Source organism: Alexandromys fortis, unplaced genomic scaffold, assembly GCF_014885135.2.
Source record: "Alexandromys fortis isolate MF-2015 unplaced genomic scaffold, M_Fortis_MF-2015_v1.1 scaffold_31, whole genome shotgun sequence".
In the NCBI taxonomy this organism is placed as follows: domain Eukaryota; kingdom Metazoa; phylum Chordata; class Mammalia; order Rodentia; family Cricetidae; genus Alexandromys; species Alexandromys fortis.
Window position 1 is genome coordinate 10,369,384 of NW_026067974.1, and position 21,264 is coordinate 10,390,647.

Below are 21,264 nucleotides of genomic sequence, written 5' to 3' on the forward strand. Positions count from 1 at the left end.
CTGCCTCCTCCCCCTTCCCCCCTCCCCCCTCACTGCCTCCCCCCCTTACTGTGTCCCTTCCATTCCTTCCTTAGGCCCACCCTGTGCCCCAGCCTGTAATGACAATCACTGCTGGGGTGAGAGCCCTGAGGACTGTCAGATCTGTGAGTCTGAGGGAGACTTGGCATCTGGAGATGGGGCTGGGGCAGGTGGACAGCTGGGAGTGGTGGGGTGACTTATTCGGGATAAGCTGTCTCCTAGAAGGCAATGCTATGCTGTTGAGGGTCTGCTGCCCAGACCCCACCCAGCACCCATCCTGTCTTCTCATCAACAGTGACTGGTACCATCTGCACCAGTGGCTGTGCCCGATGCAAGGGCCGGCTGCCCACTGACTGCTGCCATGAGCAGTGTGCTGCAGGCTGCACGGGCCCCAAGCATTCTGACTGCCTGGTATGTGCCCCTTGGGCCAATCCTCCAGGACGCAAGGGGTGGGCATCTTTCCTGGCACTGCCCTACTGCCATTGGCGCACCAGGCTGCAACATCCCAGTGACCACCAGCGGCCTGTCTCTGCCAGGCCTGCCTCCACTTCAACCATAGTGGCATCTGTGAACTGCACTGCCCAGCCCTGGTCACCTACAACACAGACACCTTCGAGTCCATGCCCAACCCTGAGGGTCGCTACACCTTTGGTGCCAGCTGTGTGACCACCTGTCCCTGTGAGTGCTTGGTAGAAGAACATCATTTTAATGCATTGGCTAGGGAAGATGGCTGGTATAAATGGGAGCATTTTGTGAGTGTCGGGTGCCCGTTGGAGGGCTGGTCATGACTCTCCAGTCCAGCCGCCACGTTGTTTTCCTTAAAAATCATTATATTTATTTTTGTTTGATGTGCGTGAGTGTTTTGCCTGCGTGCGTGTCTGTGCATCATGTGCAGGTAAAAGTCTGAGGAAGGAGTCAAATCCTCTGGACCTGATGGCTGTGAGCTACCACGTGGGTGCTAAGAACTGAACCTGGGTCCTCTGTAAGAGCAGCCAGTGCTCTGAGCTGCTGAGCCATGTCTCTAGCCCTTCCTTGCTTTTTCTCGTTTTGTTTTGTTTTGTTCTAGTCAGAATCTATCTTGTAGTCCTGGCTGTCCTAGAACTTGCTGTGTAGACCAGGCTGGCCTTGAACTCATAGCGCGCATCCGCCTCTGCCTCCCAAGTGCTGGGATTAAAGGTGCATGCCACCATGCCTGGCTCCTAACCCTGCCTCTTTTAAAATCAGGATCCTGTGTATCTCAGGCTGGCCTTGCCTTGAGTTCACCACATAGCCAATGACATTAAACTTCCGATCCTCCTGCCTTGCCCCTGCCGAGTGCTGGGATTACAAGTGTGTGCCGCCACTCCTGGGTTTTTGCCTCCTATTTAACAGCTATATAGCAGGTGGCAGCAAAAGAGCCCAGCCTTGGGAGCTAGAGTGCAGGATTTGCAATCTGTCTGCTATCATTTAATAGTCTTAACCACTTTCCCCTTACTGTGCCTCAGTTTCCTCGCCTGTATAATAGGGGCAGTAATAGTCCCATCCTAATAATTATGTAATGTCCAAATGAGTTAATATTTGTGGCTCTTTTAGAGCAATGCTCAGTCTGTACTAGATACTCTTTTAAATGTATGTCTTGTTCTACCATCTGTATAGAGTAGGGCTTTGGTGATAGTTACCCTGCACTGATGGATACTTAGGGACTGTGCTTGGGCCTGGGTACCCTCTTTCCTTCCTCTCGTGGGAGGCAGAGTGGGCCTTTCGGTGCTGGCTGCATTTCCCTGTGGACAGGGTGAGAGGACAAGGTGGGGAGCCAGGTTGTTGGGTTCAAGTCCTGGTTCCTAGGTGGATAGGGTAGCCCAAACCTGTCATCCTAACACTTGGGAGGTAGAGATGGTGTGGGGTCAGGGATCATCCTCAGCTACATAGTGAGTTTGAAGCCAGTTTGGGTTACATGTAACCACAGCTTAAAAACAAGAAAGATTTCCTGGCTCTGTTGTTACTTAGTGGCCTAAAGATGGGGGTGATTTGCATAACTTCAGGCTTTGATTTCCCTTTTTGCAAAATGCAGATAACAGTACTTTTGGAATAGGAGGAAATGGTGGTCCCGAGTCAGGTGCAGAGAGGGCCTTCAGGGATTGGTTCGTAGTATTCCTCTTAGACCTGGGCGTGGAGGCCTTGCTCACGGTGGGCTGGGAGGCTGAGCGACGTGGATTTGCGTTCCCAATCTGTGCAGACAACTACCTTTCTACGGAAGTGGGATCCTGCACTCTGGTCTGTCCCCTGAATAACCAAGAGGTGACGGCTGAGGATGGAACACAGCGGTGTGAAAAATGCAGCAAGCCCTGTGCCCGAGGTACCAGCTGCAGCCCCTGACTGCCATCCCAGCCTGGCCCACCCCACTACTGCTTAGACACCCCCCTGGGGGGGATGCCCAGTGCTTTTCTCCTGCTGCCCTGCCTACCCTCCTGAGTGTCTCTTGCCAGCGTAGGGAAGAGACTTGTCACTTCAGGAGGGGATAGCGGACAGGTCTCTGGTCTGCCATGTGGTGCTGAGATGGCCCCTTTCTCACCACCCTTTCCTTCAGTGTGCTATGGTCTGGGCATGGAGCACCTGCGAGGGGCAAGAGCCATCACCAGTGCCAATATCCAGGAGTTCGTGGGCTGCAAGAAGATCTTTGGGAGCCTGGCATTTTTGCCAGAGAGCTTTGATGGGTAAGGGTACACAGTGGCCTGAGGTGGCGTCAGGGAAGACGCGGGGTCCTGAAGACCCAGGTGTAGCAGCAGCATCTTGAGGAATCCCTAAGTGGGGGACCACAGGGAGCTGGGGACATGGCGTTGAAGGTTACTTTTTTTTAAAAAATATTTATTTATTTATTTGTTATGCATACAATAGTCTGTGTGTATGCCTGCAGGCCAGAAGAGGGCACCAGACCTTATTACAGATGGTTGTGAGCCACCATGTGGTTGCTGGGAATTGAACTCAGGACCTTTGGAAGAGCAGGCAATGCTCTTAACCACTGAGCCGTCTCTCCAGCCCCTGAAGGTTACTTTTTTAAAAAAAGATTTATTATGTATACAGTGTTCTGCTTGCATGTACACCTGCATGCCAGAGGAAGGCACCAGATCTCATTACATATGACTCTGAGCCACCATGTGGTTGCTGGGAATTGAACTCAGGACCTCAGGAAGAGCAGCTAGTGCTCTTAACCTCTGAGCTATCTCTTCAGCCCCTGAAGGTTACTTTTATAAACAACTTGTTATCCATAGACATGGTCATACGTGGTAATCAAACCATCCGGATGAAGTCCAGTGCTCCCATCCCAGAGGGGACAATGTTAAAGTTCAGTGTGTTCCTGTAGGACTTCTGGAGATTGGTGGACACAGAGAGACAGTGTCGGCTGGCGAGGCTGGCTTATTGAAGCTGCCGTGTACCCTTGCTTTGGAGAGTTGTTCACGACAGTTTTGTTGAGCCTGCCTAATTTTTTTTTTTATTTTTAAGTTACTTTTATTTTATGTGCATTGGTGTTTTGCTTGCATGTGTGTCTGTGTGAGGGGTCAGAAGCCCTGGAACTGGAGTTACAGACAGTTGTGAGCTGCCATGTGGGTGCTGGGAATTGAACCCAGGTCTTCTGGAAGAGCGGCTAGTGCTTTTAAACGCTGAGCCATCTCTTCAGCACTCAGACTGCCTCATTCTTATAATAGTTATAGAACAGGAGGCAGCAGAGACAGGCAGCAGAGTCCAGACTTGGGTTTGAAACTTACCCCCCGTGTGTGTGTCTGTGTCTATACATCAGTGTGGAACTGTCTTTTCCTCTGTGCGTCTGTGTGGCTGAAGGGCAGCCGCAGGTGTGACTCCTTAGGAGCCATCCACCTTGGTTTTCAAAATAGGGCCCCTCACTGGCCTGGAGCTCACCAGAACAGGCTAGGCCGACTGGCCAGGGCATCCCAGGAATTGTCTTTACCACTTCCATGTTGGGGTTGGGTTGCAAGCTCGCCGTTCACACAAGGGCATTTTTATGTGGGTTCTGGGTATTGAACTCAGGTCCTCACACTTGTACGGCAGAGGCCTACTCATTAGCTTCTTCTTCTATGTCTCAGCCCTCGTGTGCAGGATGAGGACCGTCATACATCACAGCTCTACCTGTGAGGTGGTTCTAAAGTCTGAAAGAGTTAATGTTTGGGATGCTCTTAGAACAGGGCTCGACAGACCCTGAGCGCTCTCTGTGTTTCAGAGCCTGCAGAGATCAGGGTTTTATGAACCCTGCTCACTCATGGCTGCTTGGGCCATTTTCAGATGTCTCTCATACAAACCGCTCAGCCTGTTGATGCCTCTAGCAGCTGAAGCCAGGGTCTCTGTTGGCCATACTTCTGCAAGAGAGACTTCTAGCTCAAAGGACACAGATGTTGCGCTATCAGATTTGGACCCTAGGCTTTGAGTCTCAGGATGGGAACAGCCCACACTTGATTGGGCTTTAAGTGAAGGTGTCGGTGAGGGTGGGGAGTGGTGTCTCAGGCCAACTAGGGCTCCTGACCTCCATCCTCCTGATCCTTCCAGGAACCCTGCCTCCGGCATTGCCCCCCTGAAGCCTGAGCAACTCCAAGTGTTTGAAACCCTGGAGGAGATCACAGGTGGGCTGTCTTTCTGTGTCCTGCTTTGGGGGAGGGGGGAGCAGGAGTTCTGGACCTTTCTGCGTAACCCAGCCCCCTACTCTGCCTGTAGGTTACCTATACATTTCAGCATGGCCAGATAGCCTCCGTGACCTCAGTGTCTTCCAGAACCTTCAAGTCATCCGGGGACGAATTCTCCATGAGTAAGTGTGAGCAGAGGGGGCCGAGGAGGCATGAGTACCCTGCTCCCCAGTGACACCACCGGAGCTTTGACACGAGTCTGCAGAGCGTTCTGAGGCAGGAGGAGGGTGACAGTGGCTCTTTTGGTGGCAGAAAATGAGCCTAGAGTAGGTACCTTCTTGCAACTGGAAGCCTCCTTTCCACAGTGGTGCCTACTCATTGGCGCTGCAAGGCCTGGGAATCCGCTGGCTGGGGCTGCGCTCACTGCGGGAGCTGGGCAGCGGACTGGCGCTCATTCACCGCAACACCCGGCTCTGCTTCGTACACACTGTACCTTGGGACCAGCTCTTCCGGAACCCCCACCAGGCCCTGCTCCACACTGGGAACCGGCCAGAGGAAGAATGTGGTAAGACAGGAAGCCCAGCACTGTGGGCCAGTGCACAGGAGTATCAGTAGCCTCTGGCCTGTGCAAGCCTCCTGTTTTTAGAGTCCTTTTTTTTGTTGTTGTTTTGAGATAAGATCTCACTAAGTAGCCCTGGCTGTCCTGGAACTCACTCTGTTGGCCAGGCTGGCCTCAGGCTCACAGAGATCCGCCTGCCTCTACTTTCTGAGTGCTGGGATTAAAGGCGTGAGCCATTATGCCTGCTAGAGCCTTGTTCTTCTCTTGCCTGCGATGGCTTGGCCTTGTGTAATGGCTTCCAGCTGTGTCCTTCCGTGCTGCCCAAACACCCATCCCTTTCCTCTTTCTTGAACCACAGGATTCTTCCTTTCCCTAGGTCCCAGCATCCATCCCTATCCCTTCAGCCCAGAGCCGTGCTTACAGTACAGCCTGTCGGCTTAGACCCGGGCCTCTCTGAACACCTCTGCTGCTTTTCTCCTCACTGCAGGTCTCGAGGGCTTAGCCTGCCACCCACTGTGTGCCAACGGGCACTGCTGGGGACCAGGGCCCACCCAGTGTGTCAACTGCAGCCAGTTCCTTCGGGGCCAGGAGTGTGTGGAGGAGTGCCGAGTTCGGAAGGGGTACGAGCGGCAGAAGAGTGGATGACTTGAGGGGAACACAGGGCTCCTCCCAGACCCCTTACTACACCCACCTCTCTTGCAGGCTCCCTAGGGAGTATGTGAGTGGCAAGCATTGTCTGCCATGTCACCCCGAGTGTCAGCCTCAAAACAACACAGAGACCTGCACTGGATCGGTAAGGTGCTGGGGGGGGGGGGGGGGGGACTGGCAGGTTGCTCCAGGGTAAAATATTCCCAGAGAAGGCTCAGCCTAGACCTGGACAGCAGAGGGTGGGGAGGGGAGAGGCTGCCCACATTGGGCTGTGGACCCTCAGTTACTTCTTCATGCTGGTGAGGCTTCAGTTCCCAAGAAGGCCTGTGTCCTTGGATGTGGCTGTGCTGAGGACCAAATCCAGGTCCTGTTTCCAACCTCAGTTTTCACTTCTATAGGGAGGATGTTGTAATAGTTCCTGCCCGGTTGGGGTGTGGTGAGAATGAAATTAAATAGGGATTTGGCACAGCGCCCAAGCACGGAGAAAACTTTGTACATAATAGCTGTCACTTGTCACACCTTGGAGAAGGCACGTCCCTCTCTGGGTGCCTCCATTTCCTTGTAATGAACAGGGATGTTTACCTCAGTGATGGGGAGGCAGTGTTGCTAGTTAGTCAGGGACGCGGGGCTTGGTCCTTCTGTGTAGGTATGGTGGTCCTCCCCCTCCCCCCCACTCAACTCTTCCTCTCTATCCAGGAGGCTGATGAGTGTAAGGCCTGCGCCCACTACAAGGACTCACCCTTCTGTGTGGCTCGCTGCCCCAGTGGCGTGAAACCAGACCTCTCCTACATGCCCATCTGGAAGTACCCGGATGAGGAGGGCATATGCCAGCCGTGCCCCATCAACTGCACCCACTCGTGAGTGGAGGGAGTTGTTTTCTGTAGAAAGGAGGGCTTTCATGATAGGAACCCCCTGGCGCTTTTGTTCTGAAAGGAGGATAAACCCTTCATTCATATTGAGATGTAAATTTTTTTAGATTTTTTTTTTTTTTTTTTTTTGGTATTTTTTGAGACAGGGTTTCTCTGTATAACAGCTCTGGCTGTCCTGGAACACTCTCTGTAGACCAGAGTGGCCTTGAACTCAGAGATCCACTGTCCTCTGCCTCCCAAGTGCTGGGATTAAAAGTGTGCGCCGCCACCACCTGGCTGAGATGTCATTTTTGTATTTCCTCTCTAATCACTAAATAACACGTAAGGGGCTGGAGAGGTGGTTGTGTGGTTAAGGGCACTGTCTGAGCTTTCAGAGGATTGGCGTTTGGTCCCTCGGGAGACTCGTGGTTTCTATTAACTCCAGCCTCCAGAACTCCAAGGGTTTTTTTCTGGCCCCTGCAGGTACACACATATACTCAGACACTTACAGATATAGAAAACTAAAAATAACTCGTTAGGGGTTGGCATGATGGTTCGGTGGGCAGAGGCACTTGCTCAAAAGCCTGATGATTTCCGTTAAATCACCAGGGGGAACTGTCCAAATTATTCACAATTGAATTGCCAGCAGCATTCTTTTCTATCTCGCCTGGAAATTTAAAATTTTTAATGTGTTATTGTAATTACATTTATTTGTGTATGTGTATGCATGCTGGGCATTCATGTGCAAGGCAGGCAGGTGGAAGTCAGAGGACAACCCCTGGGAGTTGATTCTCTCCTCCCCCGTGTGGATCCCAGGGATCCAATGATGTAATCTTCAGGCTTGGCTGTAAATGCCCTTACCTGCTGAGCCATCTTACCAACTACGGACTTGTGACCACTTCCTTCCTTCTTTCTTTCTTTCTTTCTTTCTCTCTTTCTTTCTTTCTTTCTTTCTTTCTTTCTTTCTTTCTCTCTTTGTTCCTTCCTTCCTTCTCTCCTTCCTTCCTTCCATCCATTCTTCCTTCCATTCGTCCTTCCGTCCTTCCTTTTTTCTCTCTTTTCCTTTTTCTTTAAGCTGCATTGTCTTATTTCAGGTGTATGGGTGTTTTAGTTAGGGTGTCTATTGCTGTGGTAAACACCGTGATCAAAAGTAACTCGGGGAGAAAAGGTTTATTTAGCTTCCACTTCCACATCACAGTCCACTGTCATCCATGGAAGTCAGGGCAGGAGCTCTAGACAGGAATCTGGAGGTAGGAATCGACACAGAGGATGCGAAGGAACTCTGCTTGCTGGACCACCAGTCCAGGAGTGACGCTGCCCGTAGTGAGCTGTACCCGCCCATATCAGTCATCAATCAAGAAAATGCAGCACAGGTTTGCACACAGGCCGGTCTTTTTTTTTTTTTTTTTTTAAGTTTTTCGAGACAGGGTTTCTCTGTAGCTTTGAAGCCTGTCCTGGCACTAGCTCTTGTAGACCAGGCTGGCCTAGAACTCACAGAGATCCACTGTCCTCTGCCTCCCAAGTGCTGGGATTAAAGGCGTGCGCCACCACCGCCCGGCGACACAGGCCGGTCTTGAGGGAGCACGTTCTCAGTGGATGTTCCCTCATCTCGAGTGACTATAGCCTATGGCAAGCTGAAGTAAAAATGGCTAGTATAGATTGTTGTCTGCATGTAGCTATGTGCACCATGTGTGTGCCTGGTGCCTGCAGATGCCAGAAGAGGCAGTGAGATCCCTTGGAAGTAGAGTTACAGAGTGTTGGGAGCCATTGTACGGGTGCTGGGAATCAAACCCGGGTCCTCTGGAAGAGCAGTCAGTGCTTGTACCTCCTGTCATTGCTCTTGACCCCCCTTTCTCTCTCTCTTTCTCTCTCTCTCACTCTTTCTCTCTCTCTCTCACTCTTTCTCTCTCTCTTTCAGTTTTGTTTGTTTGTTTTGAGACAGGGTTTGTGTAGCCCTGGCTGTCCTAGAATTCTGTAGAGCAGGCTAGCCTCCAACTCAGAGATCCGCCTGCCTCTGCCTCTCAAACTCTTTGATTAAAGGTATGCCACCACCTCCTGTCCTGCCCTCATTTTTTTTAAAAAGTATTTATTTTTATTTCGTACGCATTGGTATTTTGTCTGTGGAGGGCATTGGATCCCCCGGAACTGCAGTTACAGACAGTTGTGTTTGGCCATGTGCGTGTCATGTGGGAACTGAACCTGGGTCCTCTGGAAGAACGACCAGTTCTCTTAAGTGCTGAGCCATCTCTGCAGTCCCCTGCCCTCGTTTCTTAATGTAATACAACTCCTCTCTACGTCGTCTGTGCTCTGCACACCCGCTTCCCACATCCTTTTTTGTAAGCACACCTCGGTCTCCCCTCTACAGACTTCTCAGTTGGTAGTATGTCCCTCGGCAGCAGCCCCGTTTGAGGGATATTGCTCTTGCTTGCTTTTTTTTTTTTTTTTTTTAAACAGTTCATTGCCATTCAGCTCCACATACAAAGGGGCATCTGTGTGCATGCCTTCTTGTGGCCTGGTGTTGGCATGTTAGTGCTAGCTGTTAAGGCAGAACTGTTGCTTTTTTATTGCTTGGTTGGTAGAGAGGGCCTTGTAGACCCTCTCCCACTAAGCTGCAGCCCAGCCCCACGGTGTTTAACTCTCCTCTTGTGTGCCGTATGCCCTGGACCTCTCTCATGGAGGGAATAGCTGATTTTTCAGCCTTGCTGTGCCCCCCTTCCTGCCCAACCCAGGAAGTTACAGGAACACAGGGGAGGTGGGCTCCCAGACTAAAGAAGGAATCTTCCTGTGGGCTGGCACAGAGCAAATTGATGACCTGCAGCCCAGTTTCTGCCTGACATAATGGGATAATAATCCGCCACACCTGCGCCAGGAGGTTGTTCCCAGGGTTGATGATGGCCTTTCTCTTCTACAGCTGTGTGGACCTGGATGAACGAGGCTGCCCAGCAGAGCAGAGAGCCAGGTGGGCCTGAGCCCCAGAGGTACCCCATTGCCCCTGACTCCTTCATTGACCCCGGGTGGTCCGCAATACAGAGAGGGATTTCCCAACATGCCACACGTGCCTCCCTCCTTAGCCCAGTCTTTCTCTGTTGACTTGTGTTTCAACAAGTGGATGAGGACCTGCTCAGGATGCTGTGGGGTAAAGGATGCTAGGAATGTGGTTGGTGTCCCAAGAGGCTCCCTGGTGATGCTTCTTTAGGGACACTGGCCAAGTTCAAGTACCTAGAACTGGAGATAAACTGTGGCAGCATGCAGAGCCTCAGTGTTCGAGCTGGGTAGCCAGAGGTTTCCAGGAGGGGGCGCTGTGCTTCCTTTGCTCTTAGGTGGAGGATCAGGCAAGTCTAGAGTAGCAAAGAGATCTTTAGGGTGTGTACAGTGATCCGCAGAGTGCAGAGGGGTGAAAGATGAGGCAATGAGGGCCAGATATGAAGAGTAGAGTTCTTGACCACTGTGCCACGGATTGCCAGAGGTGAGCTTTGGAAAGGAGAAAAGCAAGCTGGGGATTGCTCTAAAGAGCTGTTCGCTCACGAAGCAAACATTCATGAAATGTTTGCTATATATATGGCAGGCCTTGTGCAGAGCAAGATGGGGTAAAAGGGATCAAGGATGGCTGGGCATGGTGGCAGGTGGCACACACCTATGACCCCAGCGTTTGGAAGATGGAGGCACACGCATGTAAGCCTGGGCTATACAGTCAGTAAGTGAATCAACACATGAATGGCCTGATGACTATCAAGGGGCCCTGTGTGCCCCAGGATGAGCTGAGTCATAAAAAGATTATATCAAGAAGAAATTGGGGTCCTGGTAATGGGTGTCCTCGGTGTAACAGCCACAAAGCATGGGAAACCATGGCTCCTTGGAGAAAGCTTTGACTAGTGCCTTAGAGTCTTGGGTTACACATTCCTGGATCCCATTTCCAAGTGTGGCAGAATCCCTGGGGTGGGCATAGTACAGATTAGCAAGGTCTCTGTTGAATTATCTCCCATGAAGTGTTTTTTTGTTTTTGTTTTTTGGTTTTTGGTTGTTTTTCAAGACAGGGTTTCTCTATATAGCCTTGGCTGTCATGGAACTCGCTCTGTAGACCAGGCTGACCTCGAACTCACAGAGATCCGCCTGCCTCTACCTCCTGAGTTCTGGGATTAAGAGCGTGTGCCACCGCGTCCAACTTCCCATGATGTTTTTGAGCCAAAGCACATTCCCGTCCCTTCATGGGGTCTCTTCAAATTTCCTCCCTAGACCTAGCCCTAATCTTCGATTTTGGTCTCTGCTTTCAGCCCGGCGACATCAATCATCGCAACTGTGGTCGGCATCCTGTTGTTCCTGGTCATAGGGGTGGTTGTTGGGATCCTGATCAAGAGGAGGCGGCAGAAGATCCGGAAGTATACAATGCGAAGGCTGCTGCAGGAAACTGAGGTGAGGTGGGGAGAGGGCCTCCTAGCCCCTCCCCCACCTGCAGCCTGCTTGGCGCTCACCCTGCCACCCTCTCCATCCAGCTGGTGGAGCCACTGACGCCCAGCGGGGCCATGCCCAACCAGGCTCAGATGCGGATCCTCAAAGAGACTGAGCTAAGGAAGGTGAAGGTGCTTGGATCCGGAGCTTTCGGCACCGTCTACAAGGTAAGGAGGGGCCGGGTCCCGACACCGGTGGCTACGGAGGGGCTGTGCCAGGAGGGGCGTAGACAAGAGAGAAATGGGCCGAGCTGGAGGGGAGAGGGGCTACTCCTCAATGGCTTCTTGGGGACCTGCTGGATCTGAACCACAGACCTGACTCAAGTCCTTTTCTTTCTGTTCAGGGCATCTGGATCCCAGATGGGGAGAACGTGAAAATCCCCGTGGCCATCAAGGTGTTGAGAGAAAACACATCCCCGAAAGCTAACAAAGAAATCCTGGATGTGAGCCCCTTTACCTTCTCCCTTGGGACTTGTGAGAGGCCCCCCTCGCTGCAGATCTGGGCTGCTTTCTCTTCATTAGGGCTTGAGATGGAACCCCTAAACCTTGCCTCTTGATCTTCCCGGTCTGCAGACCATGCAGGGATGGGAGGGTCTAGGAGGGGAGTATGGTGGGTGGGAGTAGGTGATTTCCTGTATCTCAGTGGACCCTTCCCTGCAGGAAGCGTACGTGATGGCTGGTGTGGGTTCTCCGTATGTGTCACGCCTCTTGGGTATCTGCCTGACATCCACAGTGCAGCTGGTGACACAACTTATGCCCTATGGCTGCCTTCTGGACCATGTCCGAGAACACCGAGGTCGCCTGGGCTCCCAGGACCTGCTCAACTGGTGTGTTCAGATTGCCAAGGTATGTGCTTGAGGGCTTTCTGACCCTGCAGGTCCTTTGGGTGCGAATCCCTGTCTTCATCTGGGGCCAGGATGGGGTGGGGGTTGTCAGTAAGGTAAGATCCAGACTCCGGTTCTACACTGGTGCCCATTTTTCAGGGGATGAGCTACCTGGAGGATGTACGGCTTGTGCACAGGGACCTGGCTGCCCGGAACGTGCTGGTCAAGAGTCCCAACCATGTCAAGATTACAGACTTTGGGTTGGCACGGCTGCTGGACATTGATGAGACAGAGTACCATGCAGATGGGGGCAAGGTTGGAGAAGGGAGGGGTGGGGTGGTATCTGGCTGTCGGGAGAACTTTCAGAAGGGTCACGTCCATACCACACCCATTCAGGACTTTTTGCTCTGCATTCCCAGGTACCCATCAAGTGGATGGCATTGGAATCCATTCTTAGACGGCGGTTCACCCATCAGAGCGATGTGTGGAGCTATGGTGTGTGGCGGTGGTGATAGGGAGGGTTGGACGAGCCTTGGCAGGGTGGGATACGGGTACGAGAATGAGGGTGGGTATGGAGGGGGGGGCTGCTGATGCCCACCCTGCGTTGGCCTGTGCCCACCTGGGGTATGAGGAAACTAGTTGATCCTCCCTTTTGGCTAGCCTCTCTCATTGTACACCCCCCTCTCCTGATGCCTGTCTGTCCTAGGTGTGACAGTGTGGGAGCTGATGACGTTTGGGGCCAAACCTTACGATGGGATCCCAGCCCGGGAGATCCCTGACTTGCTGGAGAAGGGAGAGCGCTTGCCTCAGCCTCCAATCTGCACTATCGATGTCTACATGATTATGGTCAAATGTGCGTGGTGGGCGGGGCTGAGCCTCAGGTGTAGATCTGACCTGTGTGTGTATGGGTTCTGGGGGAGGAAGAGTGAGATATGAATGGAGAGGTGTCCCTGAAGGAAGCCTCCAAAGGTGCTTTGTCCCACTCACAATGGAAGTCCTAGCTGCTCGAGAGGACAGCTGTTGAAGGGAAAGATGCCCGTTTAAAGGGGGTACCTAGGAGAAACACTTCAGGATTCCGGCTCAAGATCCAGAGTCCACTTGTGCCTCTCCGCCATGTGAGGACTCTGGGTTTAGCCAGGGTCGTCTAGGCCAGACTCAGAGGGAGCAGGAAGGGGCCAGGCAGCTGGTCCTCAGCCTGGTCCTGATGCTGAGCTCTCTCCTGCACTAGGTTGGATGATAGATTCTGAATGTCGCCCGAGATTCCGGGAATTGGTGTCAGAATTCTCCCGCATGGCGAGGGACCCCCAACGCTTTGTGGTCATCCAGGTACTGGGCCTTCCCACAATCATCCCTGCCCCCTAACAGCATCCTCCTTCCTGCAGAGACCTGAGAGGGAAGGGACTTGGATACCACTTCCCCAAGCCCAGCCCCCACCTCTAGTCCAAGCTTGGTGAACCTTTCTGGGGAACTTAACGCTGGGCTGGGGAAGGGCTGTCACTTGGTGTCTCTTTCCTTAGAACGAGGACTTGGGTCCATCCAGCCCCTTGGACAGTACCTTCTACCGTTCACTGCTCGAGGATGATGACATGGGGGACCTGGTAGATGCCGAAGAGTATCTGGTCCCCCAGCAGGGATTCTTCTGCCCAGACCCTGCTCCAGGCACAGGGAGCACAGCCCACCGTAGGCACCGCAGCTCGTCTACCAGGGTCAGTGCCCATCATAGAGCAGAGGCTACTGAGGTCCCTTCCCTTGGTGCTCCCCGACATTTACCTTCCCTTAATGTTCCATGATCAGTACTGCTTTCCAACTCTTGGGGCTCCATTCCCTTCATAATGACTCCAAGGTGACCTGTGTTTTTCTCCCGGGAACCTATCATTCCCCGCCAAGGTCCCCCTCCCAGACCTTTGAGTAACTTCTCTCATGACCCTCTCTTACCCCAGAGTGGAGGTGGTGAGCTGACACTGGGCCTGGAGCCCTCAGAAGAAGAGCCCCCCAGGTCTCCACTGGCTCCCTCGGAAGGGGCTGGCTCTGATGTGTTTGATGGTGACCTGGGAATGGGGGCAACCAAAGGGCTACCGAGCATCTCTCCACACGACCTCAGCCCTCTACAGCGGTACAGCGAGGATCCCACAGTACCCCTGCCTGCCGAGAATGATGGCTACGTTGCTCCCCTGGCCTGCAGCCCCCAGCCCGGTATGGAATCCAGGCCTGAGAGATTGGGAAGAGGGGAGTTGGGAACCCTCAGGCCACACCCACTGAGGGGGGGGCGGGGACATCTTAGTTCTTTTCCCTAACAGCTCTTCTCTCCTGCAGAATATGTGAACCAGCCAGAGGTTCGGCCTCAGCCCCCCTTGACCCCAGAGGGTCCTCTGCCTCCTGTCCGGCCTGCTGCTGCTACTCTAGAAAGACCCAAGACTCTCTCTCCTGGGAAGAATGGGGTTGTCAAAGACGTTTTTTCCTTTGGGGGTGCTGTGGAAAACCCTGAGTACTTAGCACCCAGAGGAAGCACTGCCTCTCAGCCTCACCCTTCTCCTGCCTTCTGCCCAGCCTTTGACAACCTCTATTACTGGGACCAGAACCCATCAGAGAAGGGGTCTCCACCAAGTACCTTTGAAGGAACCCCTACGGCAGAGAACCCTGAGTACTTGGGCCTGGATGTGCCCGTCTGAGGTTACGTCTGCAGAGACCCTGTTCTGCCTTCAAAGGGAGGGAAACCTGGCTTGTGCTCTCCCTCACCGCAAAGCAGGGAGAGGCCCTCTGGCCACATAACATCCAGGGCAGCCTGCTGTGTCAGGAACCTGCCCTATGGAGCCCTTCTCGCTGCTTGAATCGTCCCAAGTGGTTGGAGAGGGGCCATGTGGCTGGAAGAGACGGCACACTGGACAGCCTCGGTGGATTCCAGACTCTGCCCTGACAGTCCGTAGGGTCCAGTGGATATTACAGTCATGGCTTCTCGCTTGGCCTGGCTCTCTTGGTTCTGAGGACTGAGGGAAACTCAGCCTAGAAGGGAAGAGGCCCCCAAGCGAATATCTTGGGAACAGGACAACCCACTAGGACTGAGTCGTGCGTGCATCCCACAAGGCAAGGGATTGCGCTAGCATCCAGACCATCCTTGTACAGAGTGTATTTTGTTCTGTTTTTACTTTTGTTTTTTAAAGCTGAAATAAGGACACTGTGGGAGAGTGGCTGTTATATGGAAGTTAGGGAGTGGTGTGCCTCTTTGTCCATTTGCAGTGAGATTTGTAAAATAGGACGCCAGCCTATGTCTGGGAGTGGCTCTGGGCCAGGCCGTCCTGCTCACCTGACACACAGCTCTCCCCCCAGCGAGTGGGTAGTTTGAGGTGGTTTGGTTTGGGGTTAGGGGACTGGGGAGTTAGGATTCCTTTCTGAGGACCCTTTGGCTCAGGGTCGTTCTCCATTGGACATACTCATTCCAAGGCCACCACCGGAATGAGGTCCTCTCCCCCTGGGGGAAGGGGCTGTCTGTGTGGCTCATCTTCCTTGCCTAAGAAAGCTGCCTCTGTCCAGAGAGGGCCAACCCAGTAGGTGTTAACAGGTCTGGACTGACCTCCGTGCTCCTGCAGGCTGGACATAAACACACACCAGTTGCACAAGTGTTTGTAGCGCTAATAGCTCTTTATTGCCAATAGCTGACACTGCCCAGGACTCGGGGAAAATAAGTTACAGAATCTGTGGCATGTGACGGGAACTGCCAAGCTGGGGAGAGGACCAAGCTGCAGAGGGCACCACAGATCCCAGGAGAGGGGTGTGAGATGGTCGTGGAAATGCCCACAGAGACCATCTTCTTTCTGCCTCCAAGACCATAGAAATGTCTAGCCCCTCCTTGTGCCCAAAGGGGCTAAGTGGAGCTAAGTGAGGGGCAAAAGGCAGAGGAAGTTCCTAGTGGAGCCCCAAGGAAACAGGTTTGAACCCCAGAACCAAGCTTCCAAGAATCACGTGTTGTCACAGGATGACACAGGGAGGCCGGCTATTGGTGATTTTTTCTAAAGGTTCTCCATTGCTGGCTCTTCGGATGGCCTCGATGAGCTAGAGGACAGAGACGGGGGCAAGTGGTAAGCATAGGGGAGGAGGGTGGGCCTCAGCCATGCTTCCCAAGCTGCCGATACTCACATCTTTCTCATAAGGAAAACCCCCGTTCTCCAGCTTGGAGAACACCAGCTGTCCATTGATCTCAATCTCAAAGGCCCCTGGTATGAAACAAACGCAAGAGTGAGCTAAAAACAGGCAGACATCCAGGGAGGGCCTTGGCACTCCAGAGACTACAAGCAAGACGGTTCGTGGTCTCCGCTGACACCATGAGTGACCCGGGTTTTAGATCCTTAAGCCATTCGGCCCAAGAACCTAGGGAAGACTCACCTGCGTGTCCCTCCATCACGCCATTAAGGGCTTTCACTCCAAACCCACACTAGGCATTTTCAATGTGCCAGACCCTGCTAGGGGGTTTATACACAGTCAGCTCTAGAAGGCAGGAGAGCTGGGGTTTATAATACAGACTGACTCAGCAGGTGCTCTGCGGACCTCACCTGTTCCCCCGTGTCGCGACTCAATCTCGATGCCCGGATACTCCTCCTTCACGGCGCTCGCCAGCTCCAGGTAGGTCGCCTCAAAGCCGCAGGGTTCACTGGGGAGAAGAGACGTGGGGTGAGCTGGGGCTCGGGGGTGGGGCTTCCCGTGGACCCAACCCCATCTTGCCGGCGAACACAGGGCTCCTTTTCAGCCCCAGTGGCTCACCAGTACTCCACCACGATGTGGACTCCACTGCCTGCTTCCACCTCCCCGGGAGGGGGCACTACGGACACCTGTCCTGGCTCCCCACTCATTGCGGCCCGCTCCGCTGCAGGGCTGCTTCCGGGTGTGACGGCAGCCAAATCACGTGAGGGGCGTGGCCACGGGCGTGACTGACCTCTCCTTGCGCCTGGGCGCCCCCTGCAGTCACCAGCTACTGCTACGTCTTGTTCCTGTACTGCATAAGGAGAGCGAGTATCCCGGACTCAGCAGGGCTAACCTATCCAAACCCTCCCTGGTCTGGGTTTTGAGAGCCCTGCATTTCTTCGGCCTCCGTTGCTCACTGGACGTCATGGATTTGCTTAAATAACGAGCTGCCTCTGATTGCAAAGCTCTTTTCCATTTACAAAAGACGGAGAAAATGGAGCAAGCATCTAAGGATGGGGCCGAAGTAGCTGATGCTTTGTGATTGTTGCTGTTTCTCACTAGCATGATGATGACATTTGAAACCAGCCGTCAGTCACATGCTTGAGTTCTTTTTTCTTTTTGTAACTTTTAACAATATTTTAACTATGTATATATGTGAGTGTGAATTTGTGCATGTGAGGGCGTCTCTTAAAACTTTTATTACTTTATTAATTTGAGTATAAGTGTGTATTGGAGGTGGGGGCCGTGTCACACAGCATACTTGTGAAGGTCAGAGCACAGTTCTCAGGCGTCGGTCTCCTTCCATCCTGTGGGTTCCAGGGATTGAATCCAGACTGTCAGGCTCTGTCGCAAATATCTTTACAGGTTCAGCCACGCGTCAGCCCAGCACTCTAGTTCTCTGGACTCTAAAAGGCCAAGTGGGTGCCCTTTCCAAACCTTTAACTCTTTCCTGCAACTAAAGCAGAGGAAGTACATGCCGGTCAAGCTATGCTTCCTCGCGGGCACCCACTTTTTGCACACCCATCGCATCCTAGCCTCTCGATAGAGGGCTAGGGTCATCACGCCCAGCCTGTAATTCTGGAAGAGGAGGAAGCCCGAGGAACTGCCTCTTCCTTCCCTGAAGCATCACGGTATCATAACAAGGCACCCATTCTGGTGTCTCTTTAAACTGTTTATTGTTTTCTCAATTTTTGTGTGTTGAGTTCTGTCGTCGTCCCATCCAGTTAGAACACAGAATGTTTCCGTCAGTCTAAGAAGGCCCTTCATATTTGCCTGCCGTCCATCCCGCTTCCAGCTCCAGGCCTGAGCAATCACCGATCCGCTTTCTGTGTTCTTTTCCGGATATTTCACATAAATAGATTCATACAACACGCAGCTTTTGCTCTGGTTTCTTTTTGAACAACCTTCACTCCAGTGGTGACCAGAGTTCCTGTTTACTGATGAGCAGTGTTTCGTTCCATTGTGTAGACAGAGCACAGTTACTACCTATTGACAGTAATTTGGGTTTCTTTGGTTTTTGTCTGTTTTGAATAATGCTGCTATAAATGTAATGTCTTTTTGTGGGTGTGTGCCACTGTTTCTCTTTGGTAGATTCCTAGGAGTAGAATTATTTGGCTACCTGGGAAATCTATATTTAACCCTTCATGGAGTTGCCTACCTGTTTGTTTTTCCCAAGCAGCTGTCTCGTTTTATGCTACCAAGAGCAATACAGCACACAGGGATTTGTTTCCTTATAGCCTGATATCACACAGATTGGTTTCCTGTCTCTTTGATGATACCTACTCTGGTAGGCAAGGCTATTGGCCGTCTTTTCAGGTGCTCAGTAGCCATTCATACATATTACTTGAAATAGAAACATTCATTTGGTTTTTCTTTTTTTTTTTTTTTAATTTTTGTTTTTTCAAGACAGGGTTTCTCTGTGTGGCCCTGGCCTGTCCCAGAATTCACTCTATAGACCAAGCTGCCCTCGAGCACAAGAGATTCACTGACCTCTGCCTCCTGAGTGCTGCACTAAAGGCCTGTGCCTCCACCACCTGGACAGTTTTGTTTTGTTTTTGAAATGCGTCTCACTGTGTATGTCTAACTGGCCTGGAACTCCCTATGTAGACCAGGCTGGCCTGGAACTCACAGAGATACATCTCCCTCTGCCTTTTGAGCATTAGGATTAAAGACATGCACCACCATGCTCAGCTTTATAGCCTAGTTTTAATTGGGCTACTTATCTCCTTATTATTGGTATTTAATAGCTCGGGGTTGGTGGCACAGGCCTTTAATTCCTGCACTCAGGAGGCAGAGGCAGGTGGATCTCTGTGAATTTGAGGCCAGCCTGGCCTACAAAGCGAGTTCCAGGACAGCCAGGTCTGTTACACAGAGAAACACTGCCTCGAAAAAACAAAACAAACAAACAAACAAACAAACAAAAAAAACCCAAGGAATTGGTGAGATAACCCTAATTACTGATGGTACATAGTGTGTATTCAGTACAAAGCTACACTAAATCAGAGGACTACAGTAATTCTTGTCATACTTGCTCCAGTGGAGTGCAGGCCCAGTAGTGCAGGGTTAANGAAATGGATAATTTACAAGTTTTTTTTTGTTTTTGCAACATACACATTCTAAATTAATACAGTCAATTAAAATTTTTTCTTGGGGTTGAAGAGATGGCTCATCTCATGGGGATTCACAGTTATTAAACAAATTTTTTTTCTTTAAAAAAATTCATTGTACTGGATGGTGGTGGCACATGCCCTTAATCCCAGCACTCAGGAGGCAGAAGCAGGCAGATCTCTGTGAGTTCAAGGCCAACCTGCTCTAAAAAGTGAGTTCCAGGACAGCCAGGACTGTTATGCAGAGAAACCCTGCCCCAAAAACTAAAAAAGAAAAAAAAAATCCTTTGCAAGCCTAGTGGTGACACATGACTTTGATCCCAGCACTTGAGAGGCAGAGTCAGGTGGATCTCTGAGTTCAAGGCCAGCCTGGTCTACAGAGTGAGTTCTAGGACAGCCAGGGCTACACAGAGAAATTCTGTCTTGAAAAACCAAAATGAGTAAATAAATAAATAAATATAAAAAATCCTTTGCATAACTCAATACTACAGACTTTCCTTCCTTCATTGTTATTTATTTAATTTTTGTTTTTGATGTTTTATTGTGACTTTATTATTTTATAGGTTCAATTCTGTTGTTTAGGTTTATGATCTATTTTTTTCTTGTTTTTGTTTTGAAACAAGGTCTTTATATATAACCTGACTGCCCTGGAACTTATTATGTAGACCAGGCTAACCTTGAACTCATAAACATCCACTTGCGCCTTTCTGCCTTCCGAGTGCTGGAATTAAAGGCATACGCCACCATGCCTGGCTATGATTCATTTTTAATGGTTGTTTTTACTTACATGTGTGATACCTCTGGTAATGTGCATGTGTATACGGGTGCCTGTGGAGGCCACAAGAGGGCATCAGATCCCCTGGAGCTGGAATTTCAGGCAGGAGTGAGCCCCATTGGGCGGTAGTGATGGGAACTGGACTCGGGTTCTCTGAAGAGCAGCAAATGCTCGTAACCACTGAGCCATCTCTCCAGCCCTTTAGGGTCTCAGTTTAGAATTATTTTTGTGCATTATGGGAAGTAAAGAGCTAAATTAAAACTTTTGTTATGGGGAGCTGGAGAGATGGCTTAGAGGTTAAGAGCACTGGCTGTTCCTCTAGAGGTCCTGAGTTCAATTCCCAGCAACCACATAATGGTTCACAACCATCTGTAATGAAATCTGGTGCCCTCTTCTGGAGTGCAGGCATACATGCAGACAGAACACTGTATACATAATAAAATAAATCTTTAAAATTTTTCAAAAAAAACTTTTGGAGCCTAGGCAGTTTGGATGCTCACCTTACTAGACCTGGATGGAGGTGGGTGGTCCTTGGACTTCCCACAGGGCAGGGAACCCTGATTGCTCTTTGGGCGGACGAGGGAGGGGGACTTGATTGGGGGAGGGGGAGGGAAAGGGGAGGCGGTGGTGGGGAAGAGACAGAAATCTTTAATAAATAAATAAATAAATAAATAAATAAATAAATAAATAAAAAGAAAAAAAAACTTTTGGCATTGCAAGTATTAAACTGTCACAGTGTCTTCTCTATCAGGTACTGTGACACATGCCTGCAGCCTTAGCTACTTGGGAGACACAAGAGGATTGGCTGAATTCAAGAACATTCTGGGTCCCAGCACTTGGGAGGCAGAGGGAGGCGGATCTCTGTGAGTTCGAGACCAGCCTGATCTGCAGAGCTAGTTCCAGGACAGGCTCTAAAGCCACAGAGAAACCCTGTCTCGAAAAACCAAAAAAAAAAAAAAAAAAAAAGAACATTCTGGGCAATATAGCAAAACGCTGACTAAAAAGATCCTATCTGTTTATTAAATAGCTTTATCAAAAAAGCTACTGTCTGGCTGGAGAGATGGCTCAGTGGTTAAGAGCACTGTCTGCTCTTCCAGAGGTCCTGAGTTTAATTCCCAGCAACCACACGATGGCTCATAACCATCTATATGAGATCTGGTGCCCTCTTCTGTCCTGCAGGCATACATGCAGAAAGGACGTTATACACAAAATACGTAAATCTTAAATAAACAAATAAGCATGCGGGGGGGGGGGGGG

General features: G+C 51.2%; 2 protein-coding genes across 2 annotated transcripts in view; one reads left to right on the forward strand and one right to left on the reverse strand.

Annotated features, from left to right (window-relative positions):
- The window catches only part of Erbb2 (erb-b2 receptor tyrosine kinase 2), a 24,725-nt gene extending 9,596 nt beyond the window's left edge, over positions 1–15,129 (forward strand). Inside the window, exons 5-27 of the mRNA XM_050157156.1 lie at positions 75–143; positions 314–429; positions 555–696; positions 2,234–2,353; positions 2,585–2,711; positions 4,555–4,628; positions 4,720–4,810; positions 4,994–5,193; positions 5,675–5,807; positions 5,890–5,980; positions 6,532–6,692; positions 9,595–9,642; positions 10,955–11,093; positions 11,174–11,296; positions 11,473–11,571; positions 11,789–11,974; positions 12,112–12,267; positions 12,372–12,447; positions 12,659–12,805; positions 13,181–13,278; positions 13,470–13,658; positions 13,893–14,145; positions 14,266–15,129. Coding sequence (XP_050013113.1) covers positions 75–143; positions 314–429; positions 555–696; positions 2,234–2,353; positions 2,585–2,711; positions 4,555–4,628; positions 4,720–4,810; positions 4,994–5,193; positions 5,675–5,807; positions 5,890–5,980; positions 6,532–6,692; positions 9,595–9,642; positions 10,955–11,093; positions 11,174–11,296; positions 11,473–11,571; positions 11,789–11,974; positions 12,112–12,267; positions 12,372–12,447; positions 12,659–12,805; positions 13,181–13,278; positions 13,470–13,658; positions 13,893–14,145; positions 14,266–14,621 — 3,194 coding nt within the window. The 3' untranslated portion in view covers positions 14,622–15,129. The remainder of the gene's footprint in view (positions 1–74; positions 144–313; positions 430–554; positions 697–2,233; positions 2,354–2,584; positions 2,712–4,554; positions 4,629–4,719; positions 4,811–4,993; positions 5,194–5,674; positions 5,808–5,889; positions 5,981–6,531; positions 6,693–9,594; positions 9,643–10,954; positions 11,094–11,173; positions 11,297–11,472; positions 11,572–11,788; positions 11,975–12,111; positions 12,268–12,371; positions 12,448–12,658; positions 12,806–13,180; positions 13,279–13,469; positions 13,659–13,892; positions 14,146–14,265) is intronic.
- A 440-nt stretch (positions 15,130–15,569) lies between these two features.
- Positions 15,570–16,855, reverse strand: Mien1 (migration and invasion enhancer 1). The gene is made up of 4 exons (XM_050157191.1): positions 16,705–16,855; positions 16,497–16,594; positions 16,084–16,160; positions 15,570–15,999 (listed from the first exon to the last, which is right to left on the reverse strand). Exons 1-4 carry the CDS (start codon positions 16,791–16,793, stop codon positions 15,916–15,918), a joined length of 348 nt encoding a protein of 115 aa, XP_050013148.1. The 5' UTR covers positions 16,794–16,855; the 3' UTR covers positions 15,570–15,915.
- Between the last annotated feature and the right edge of the window lie 4,409 nt (positions 16,856–21,264).

Coding starts and splice junctions, on each gene's coding strand:
- Mien1 (XM_050157191.1), bottom strand. CDS start 16,793: ATGAGTGGGGAGCCAGGACAGGTGTCCGTAGTGCCCCCTCCCGGGGAG. Junction 16,595..16,704: donor CACATCGTGGTGGAGTACTG/GTGAGCCACTGG, acceptor TCTTCTCCCCAG/TGAACCCTGCGGCTTTGAGG. Junction 16,000..16,083: donor GTTTTCCTTATGAGAAAGAT/GTGAGTATCGGC, acceptor TCTGTCCTCTAG/CTCATCGAGGCCATCCGAAG.